At 32.5% G+C, this 9,954-nt stretch overlaps 1 protein-coding gene across 1 annotated transcript; it reads left to right on the top strand.

Moving 5' to 3' along the window:
- Positions 1-7: 7 nt before the first annotated feature.
- LOC132714741 (integrin-linked kinase-associated serine/threonine phosphatase 2C-like) lies at positions 8-9,639 on the top strand (the record flags this gene model as incomplete). Its single annotated transcript, XM_060697659.1, is given in 10 exon segments — positions 8-86; positions 854-974; positions 1,575-1,681; positions 2,314-2,407; positions 3,467-3,554; positions 5,176-5,297; positions 6,645-6,764; positions 7,678-7,759; positions 8,969-9,073; positions 9,075-9,639. Coding segments are annotated over 10 exon segments (966 nt in total), but the record flags the coding sequence as incomplete, so codon positions are not given.
- Between the last annotated feature and the right edge of the window lie 315 nt (positions 9,640-9,954).

The raw sequence follows: 9,954 nt of genomic DNA on the forward strand, positions 1-9,954 counted from the left end.
CAAAATTTATGTGCAGCAGGAAAGGGGAAACATTAAACTGGAAGAAGAAAATACCAATAAAGATTTACATAAGAAACAAAAGCTAGGTAGGCTAGCACTGTAAAATGTAGATATTATTTTTGTCAAAGACAAGGTTGTCCCTTAGTTACATTTATGCATTTATGCACTGTTTGTTTAATAAAGAAATTCACTGGCACTGAGAGGAGCTATCAAAATAGCATATTTTGTCTCGTACCCTACAATGTTGTTTTTTTTCTCGCACAGTTTTGGGTCTGAAGTGGAGCCCTATGCACATAGCCATAAAGTATATTATTTTTGCACATAGCCATAAAGTATATTATTTTTGCAACTATTCATTGAAAACTCATAATAGTCAACTTGTAGTTACTGACAAAAGTAAGAACAGGGGAAACAGAAACATGAAGTATGAAATGCCAGACTATTTTTCATGTTGGTTCACATCTTAGCTGATTTGGAAATGAGAACGAAATCTATTGAAGGTGTGGCCTCTTTGCAAAAAAATTTGTATTTATCTGTCACTAAAATAATGTGTGTGTTTGCATTTGTTTACCCTTGCCACTAAAATAACTAATAGAGGTAAAGTATATTGAAACTCTTTTTGTCTTAAAACAAATAGGTATATAATAATAGGATAATTCTGATGTGGTAGCTCTATGAGGCCATGTATTTTTAGCTACTTGCAGTGCAAAAATATTATTAATTTTCCATAATGCTGCTCATAGCAAAATACAAAGCCTTTGAAAGTTACTACAACTTATTTTGATTTATTGTTCAGAATATTGTTTACTTAATCTGAACCATGTTACCACCATCTTGTGTCTTGTTTATGTAGGAATAGTGTATGAAATAGACAGCTATATTGTGGAGAGGCAAGGAGAGAGAGAGGATATGCAAGACGCCCATCTTATCATGCAAGATTTTACATCAGAAATACCTAATCTACATTCTTCTATGTAAGTTTTGGCTTGTTATAAACCAAATTTATATACTATAAAAAACAAATTTTTACATAATGTTTTATATACCAGATCTACAGTCTAATATAAGAGCAGGGGTATTATAATAATGATGTTTTCCAAAGGATTTTACACAATATATGCCAGATCCATCCCACCTCCTCATTTAAAGTACAGGGTATTACAGTTTTTATGCCAAATTTACAGCCAGTGTAATTACAGGGTTATTATTATGATTTGTACCAAATATACATCATGTAAGTTCACAGCTAAATCTATCTCTGAAATAAGGTGATCTTAAATTATATATACTTAATACCTATAGAACCTTTCTTTAAAACAATTTTTTTTTAAAGTGAATAAGAAAATAATTTTAGTATTTAAAAAAAAAAATCCCCCAAAAAAGAAGAAAAACTTCACTTTGCCAAACGTCACTGCCAGATTGATATATTTCTTTATTTTCTTTTTAATCCATATTGTTACTAATAGAAGTATAATACCTATTTACACAACCATATTTAAAGGTTAAAATTGTCACATTACTGCATACCAATTTTCTGTCAAATTACTAGTTGTTTTTTCTTCTATGATTTACAGTTACAGAGTGTCCCTGTATGGAGTGTTTGACGGACATGGAGGAGTCAGAGCTTCGAGGTTTGCATCAGAGAATTTGCATAAAAATCTCCGAGATAAATTTCCTAAGGGTAATCCTTCAACAATGAGATATTTTCATAATATCTTTTGTACTTTAAACATACACAATGCGTCACCTAATGAAATAATAAGTCCCTCTAAATTTAATCAGAGTTAATTAGAGTTATTGCACTAATGTAACGAATTATGGCATTGTTCTACAGTAAATTTGAACTTAAATGAGCCGCGTCACGACAAAACCAACGTAATGCGTTTGCGACCAGCATGGATCCAGACCAGCCTGCGCATCCGCACAGTCTGATCAGGATCCATGTTGTTCGCTATCAGTTAGGGTTGGTAAACGAACAGCATGGATCCTGATCAGACTGCGCGGATGCGCTGGCTGGTCTGGATCCATGCTGGTCGCAAAGCCATAATGTTGGTTTTGTCGTGACACGGCTTAAATGTACATTTTGTATACGGTTGTTTAATATGTCCATTATCAATTTTAGGGATAATTTAAATGTTAGTTATCTAAGTTCAGTTTTTATACAGGTGGTAAAGACTAACAGTTTCAGTAAGGATACAGTTAACAAATAAAATGAATTAGCCCTTGAAGCAAACAGTTATTGAAGTGGAATCGATTTATTTATTTTGGAATTCATTTTTGTTGACTATAATAAATGATCATTACATTTGACAGGTGATATAACAGTAGTGGAGAAGGAGATAAGGAAAGCTTTTATTGATGCGTTCAAAAAGACAGATGAGGATTTCCTGAAACAAGCAACAAAATCGTAAGTGAACTGAATACTCAATGCTTGCCGTGCAAGTTAGGAAATATTATCACTTCCAGCGGTGTTTTTTGGCTATTTAACACCGGTTTGGAGTTTTGAAATTAGCTGCATATACATGCACAATCATGAAGTCCCTAATCGTTGTTTATTGGCAGTTTAACACCGTTATTTTATTCTTCTTTGTGTAAAATGAAAAAATCCGAGGAGTATCCATGTATCATTTGCATCAAAAATGACTTTTCACTACTTGTCAATGTGCAGTGAAAATAAATTTGTTTTCATTATTCGTTCCTTGCTTGCCAATTTTTCCATAGAGACAGAATGAAAGGAGAAAGTTTAAAGGTATAAAGCTATACCAAATGTAATATTATTTTTTTAATCAATTTTAAATGGTAAAATGATGTTGTTTCCATAATCCTGTGATAGATTCTTGAAAGAATCGAAGCATAGAATGTCTCTGTTTTTTCAACACACATGAATATTGTACATTAACAGAACAGGATGTTCCAGAACAAAAAATATTATTCTATTATTTAAAGTAAGATTTTAATCATTTAGTGCAATGAACATTTGCTCTAAAGGAAGTATAAAATTATTTTTTTTCATACAGGTATTTTGGGATTTTACTATTTTAAAAATCAAACACTTATTTTATTATCATCAGGCATCAGATATATAGCTTTATACACTTTGACCTCTTGTTAAGTTTCAGAAGCATTTATAAACATTGGGTACTGATGTACAAAATTCTACCTGTCCACACTATAATGTTACCACAGACTTTTAAAAGGCAAAATTAAAAAACAAACATTATTACATGTATAATTTAGTGTATGCTAAATTGACATCATTGTAATAAACATAATGTCATGACTAACAAACTTATCGTTGATGATTTATCATATTTTATGGACCCCTATATATCCAATAGCTGAGGATAATAATGAAATATTAGTGTGAAAAAAAAAGTTTTATCATAAGACATTTACAAATGAACCTGTATATATAACGATCTATATTGTATGAAATTTTAGTCTTAAATAATATTTTCGATTACAGAAAGCCAGTATGGAAGGATGGTACCACAGCTATATTGGTTCTTCTCATTAATGAAACCATGTATATTGCCAATATTGGTGACAGCCAGGTACCATTAACCATCATCAACACAAATATCTTTTATAGATTTGTCCATCTTTTAATCTCAACAACACCATACATTAATATACGGGAAAATTTAATTTTAGTCTGCACTGGTCATGTGGGTAATACCTGTTGCTGACAGCAGTCAAAACTTTCAATAACATTTATTTATCATATTCCTGGTAATTTTTTCTGTGAAGCATATATGAGCTGTGTCATGACAAAACCAACATAGTGCATTTGCGACCAGCATGGATGCAGACCAGCCTGCGCATCCGCGCAATCTCATCAGGATCCATACTGTTCGCTATCAGATTCTCTACTTGCTATAGGGTTTGTAAGCGAACAGCATGGATCCTGATCAGACTGCCCGGATGCACAGGCTGGTCTGGATCCATGTTGGTCACAAACCCATTATGTTGGTTTTGTCGTGACGCGGCTCATATCTTTATTTCTTTCCTTCAATCACAATTGCTGTTTCCTAAAAAACTGTTCATTTACTGACTTGATATTTTTGTATTTGTACTTATTATGGATCTCTGGTATGAAGTCAGTGAATTTTAGGGGAATCCATTGCTGAATGGTTAAGGTTGTTCATTTTAAACCACTTGCCCCTCACCAATGTGGGTTCAAATTTCTGTGTGGGACTTTGTCTTCTTTCTTTAGAGAATGCTATCTAACAAGCTTACAGTGGTGGTTTTTCACTTTGTGGATCATTCTTAACTTTTATAGGTATTCTTCTTCCTAATTCTTACTATAATCTTACATATGAATTTTCATAATTGTAGCATATTCCAAAAAATGTGATTTTTAACAGTTTTACTTATCTTTATTGAAAGCTCCTGTTTTAGTCAGGTATAAAACACCTCTATTAACTTTGCAGTTCAAGCCATTTACTCATAGTTTTATAACTTACAATGTATATTATATGACATTTAAAAGGCATAAATTCAGACACAAAATACATCTATAGGGTAAATCATTGTGAAAGAAACATTCAAAAGTTTTTAGATGTTCATTATATCAATCAGCATTTAATGACTGATTATTTTACTGTTTTATTTAATTTTGTAGTTTTTGCACTTACTTTGTCATTTGAAATTTTTTCTGTAAGTGATCATTTTATGATATGACTTATGATTGATTTAGATAATAAAGATAAAAATACCTAATTAGTAATACTGGGAAGTCAAAGTAATTGCTTGCCCGGCTTTTGACTACACATGTATATTTAAAAGGACATAAAACAAATAAAAAAAAATATATATATAGAATTTGTAACTATTAATGAAATTTTCAGTGTCAGTTCTAGTCGGGTACCGCCATTTTCAATGTAACTTGATGATAATTGCCGGGGTATTCCGATAACAGAACAATCACAACTTTTAGGTTTAAGAGTAATTGTCAGTGTTCAGGTTGAAAATGAGAGCGTTGCTCGAAATACCGAATGGCACCAAACGAAAATTGTAAAATAAAAATGAACAATTTTTTTTTAATCCGACTTCTTCGTTCATAGGCTTTGCCTACTTTCATATTATTAGTATAAATATCACTGATATACAAATGATTTATCAATTATGAAGAGTCTTTCGTAAACAGTAGATAATATTGTGATGTAATTTCAGGCAGTGTTATGTCGTTACAAAGAAGACACTAAGACATGTGTTCCTGTACCTCTCAGTGTTCCCCACAATCCCTCACTGTACGACGAGAGAATGAGAATACAAAAACAAGGGGGTCATGTCAAGTAAGGCATTGTCTTTTTTTATTCAAATTTTCTCATCGATTTGTAGCTTGTCTGTACTGAAGAAAAAATGGAGCTGTTTTGATTGCTGCTTCATCTTTGTTGACATTCAAAAACAATAATGTAGCCCATTATTCAAATATTTTGGTGAGTATCAACATGAAATTTGGAATACTTGTTTATCATTGTAAGACAAGGGGCATTAATCTAGCAATAATTAAGCTATATTTTTAGAGTTTTGTCCCTTTTAAACAAGATTTTTTTTTGTTAAAATTATAATCATTGCCTTTAAAGATATACTATGCTCAAGTTTGATATTTGAAAATTTTGATAATTGCTTCACAGCTTCTTTATAAATATAAAATAAACCCGTTTTGACTTCACACAAAGTAGATATGTTTCGTTTACTATAGGTGGTCACAATATGAATACACATATAGTGTCATTAAAAAAACTGGCATTTTTTAAGAAAGGAACAACTTTACTTGACCTGTAACAGGGAATGCAGCTTCCAATACATAGTTTATTTGTTTTATTATTTGAATTTGATATACTGTGAATTCACTTATATTCGTGGACATGAACTTCTGTGGTTTTATCAAAACGGGCATTTTTGTGGGTTCTTAAATTTCGTGGATTTTCAATTTCTTGTAAAAAAATAAAATAAATAACCTAATGCAAAGTAATCTAAAACTTAATCGCCGCACATTTTACTTACGGCATGTACACATCTTTACGTATCACACAGCGCTCATCAATAAATTTAATCCTTGCCTCTGGGCGTTCATGACACAAAAATCGACGGAAAAGTGTTGATGCATGTTTGTGATATATAGAATAGATACATGGCAAGAAGTATTTGTTGGGATAAAATTTCGTCGGATCTTAAATTTGTGGATTGACCTACCCACGAAAACCACGAAAATTCATGCCCCACGAATAATGATGATTTTACAGTATTCAGTAAGAATTTCATAGATTTCAATTTACTTCTGTGATTAAGATATTTAACTCTGTGATTAAGATATTTAACTCGAGCATGAGCATACTATATCTTTAATAACAGACAACACCATATGTGGTTATCTTGTTTAGGAAAGTATCTAGAATGCTATGTGCTTAAAGTTTGGATTTTTTATTCGTTTGAAATTATTTTCTTTAACAAAAGTTTGACCATGGATGATATCTTTGTAGTTAGATACTTTCGCTACATGGTTAAGACTGTGTGTTCAGTAAGTCATAGAAATAAACATAATTAGTGATTGTACTAAGAAATATATTTCTTGTATAAAAAGTGTTATCTTGTTTAACTTTTCATTCATTGTACTAAGTGTTATCTGGTTATTGCAGGGATGGTCGTGTAATGGGTGTACTGGAAGTATCTAGGTCAATAGGGGATGGTCAGTATAAAAAACTAGGTGTAACCTGTACACCTGATGTGAAGAAATGCACTATAACTGATAATGACAGGTATAAAACACATTGTGATCATGGTTTACCACTTTCTATATGTGCTCAGATTTTAACAATGTCAAGTTTTTTATTGGTTTACCTTTTAAGTTTATACAAATTTATTATAGTTTGATTGTGTTGGAAGCCATAAGCACATTGAAACACTCTCGAATTCGTTCCTGGTACCAACCAGTACTAAGCAATGAGTGTAAAGTTTCATGCTCACGGAAACAACAGCTTGCCCTTGACGTGGTTTGAACCCAATCAGTCAGCAATCTTTAGGTTACGCATTAAGCACCACCATTTGAGCCGCGTCACGACAAAACATACATTATGGGTTTGCGACCAGCATGGATCCAGACCAGCCTGCGCATCCGCACAGTCTGATCAGGATCCACGCTGTTCGCTACCAGTTTCTCTACTTGCAATAGGGTTTGTAAGCGAACAGCATCTGGTCCCAAACCCATTATGTTGGTTTTGTCATGACGCGGCTCAAATTTTTAGCTAGACTATATAGAGAATTGGGAGAGGCTGAGAGCTATTGTACTCACCCTGGTGTTAGTATCACCATTACACTTTGGTTAAGTTTTTGTTTGCAAGTTGGTACCTCCAAAACTACTTTGGTTTAAATTTTGCACACTTGTTCTTACAAACACAGCTCCGGTAATTCTAAGTAATGCTGCTATTTCAAATCATTTATGTAGAGAATTTGACAGTAACTTTACGAAAAACTGGTTAGTACTGACACATATTCCAAGTATAGTACTTGCAATCACCAGTTTCTGATGCCAAACTCTTAAAAAGAAATGGAGAAAAAAACTACAAAATTGTATGAGTTATGCTTTCTATTCATTTAAACAGATTTTATCATTTTGAATTACGTTTAGATAGATTTAATTGGAATGTTTATTATTTAATATATTCTCAACAGATATGTGATAATAGCTTGCGATGGACTGTGGAAATGTTTTGAACCGGCTGACAGCATTAATTTTACAAATAAAATATTACAAGTAAGTATTAGGAAGTTAATTTTTATTTACGACTTCCCCTTTGGCTGAAAGTATGCCTTAAAGGGTTGAGGCATTAGAATTGCAGCCACTGTTTATCCCTGTGTGACTGTAAGAGGCGACTTATTTGATAGTGATTTAAAGTGTATAAAGTTATATGCCTATTGTTTACAAAATTAATGTTTGAATTTTGAAAAAGAATACTTCAAAAATACCTGTATGGAAGAAATATGCCTGTATATACCCTTAAGAGCGAATGTTGCTTGTACAAATAACCCATTTTAAGAAGATAGAATTATATTTTGTCCCCTGAAATTTTATTCTGTTTGCATACAATATTCATATTTGTTAAATATCAGACATAATCTATGTCTTTTTTCAGAATCAGCCATCAGCATAATTTAAATGTTTTATTTTATAAAATTCCTTTAGATATTTCTTTAGATATAGCTTTATACCCTTATATGTATGTTGCCAGTAAGGAGGGTCCTGTTATCTGAAGCAGTTATAGCCCTTGACAAGCAATATTATAACATTATGGTCTTGTTCTTTGAATTTTGATTGCTGAATATAGAGATTTTGGATATCAGATATTTGCTGATTCAAATGTTATATAACATTAAAATGAGGCCCTTGTACTTTCCTGTACTTGTCTGGGTCATTAATTTGTTAGTCATGGATAGATTTTAAAATAATTTTGCCAAAATGTGTAGCACATTTAGACATTTGTGACACCTATAGTCACCAGGTTTTAAAGCAAACTCCACGGGTCGGCCATTAATGAATTTCTTACATAGATCAGCTGAGGCATTTAAAACTGAAAGATATGCAAAGTTAATTTAGAAATATACCCAGACAAAAATTAAAAATCATTAATATAATAAATAGATATAATTTGCGATTCTTAGCCTGATTTGAGTGAAAACTGTTTGCAAAGTTTTTCAGTTTTGGATCATTTTTCATAATTAAAATAATTATTCTGGAAAGATGGAGTGAGGGAATAGTCTGAAATTTTGCACATTTCTTCTTTGTCTAGTACTACATCAAATGGAACATTAATCTTGGAAAATTATCACCTGTCCAGTCATGTCAAAAACTCCTCGTGAAGTCCCTTTAATGTCAAAGTTCAAGGTCACACTAAGAAATAATTATATACATGTACTAGAGAATGTTTTTATGGTAATCATTGTTAACTTATTTTTTTTTCTTCAGAATGATGGCTCTAGTTCTAAAGAAACAGAAGAAAATAAAACAAGAAATAATAGATATGAGACTGCATGCAATAAACTAGCTAATGAGGCAGTGTTACGGTTCAGTGGGAGATAATGTGACAGTGTTATTATTAGCAATAAGGAAATGTAGATGATACTCTGACAGTCATACCTGTTGCTGAAATGTTATGGTAATCACCTGCATTATACACCAACAGTTATTCCAGGAGATTGCCATCACTTGATTAAGTGTTTATTATATTCTATAAACATACATGGTTATTATGGTAACTTTTAATTAAGTTATCTTTTGTACAGAAAAGTGTACTAATGTAGCAATAAGTGGGTATGAAGTGTATAATAACATGTAGTTGTATCCTAGTTTGGAGACCTTTCTATTGAAAATGTGTCGGAGTTAAATCGTATACCCATAAATTGTATCATAGTTTGGAGACATTTCTATTGACAATGTGTCAGAGGTTAATTGTATACCCATACATGCTCAGTGTGGTAACTGGAGTGCAGGTATTAGTTACTTGCACTCCATTTACCGCGCTTCCCTCGAGGATAAACATAGAGCATGCTCGATGATAGGCTACATTTTTTCCTGGGGTTTACTTTTTGTGACAATAGGGAAAGTGATAATGATAAAAAATTATATTCAGATGCTCATACATTGGTTTATTTATTCTTATTATGCTCCCCGAAGGGTGAGCATATAGTCGCCGTTTTGTCCATCTGTCCGTCCGCACTCAAAGGACAGTAATTATGTGGCTAGAGGGACAATAGGTAACTTTTTAGCTCATCTGTCACAAAGTGACCGGGTGAGCTTTTGTGATCGCTTTTCGTCCGGCGTCCGTCCGTCCATCGTCCGTCCGTAAACTTTTGCTTTAAATGACATCTCCTCATAAACCACTAAGCCAATTTCATCCAAACTTCACAGGAATGTTCCTTTGGTGGTCACCTTTAAAAATTGTTCAAAGAATT

Source organism: Ruditapes philippinarum, unplaced genomic scaffold, assembly GCF_026571515.1.
Source record: "Ruditapes philippinarum isolate M1 unplaced genomic scaffold, ASM2657151v2 ctg14762_1_1_1_1, whole genome shotgun sequence".
Classification (NCBI taxonomy): Eukaryota; Metazoa; Mollusca; class Bivalvia; order Venerida; family Veneridae; genus Ruditapes; species Ruditapes philippinarum.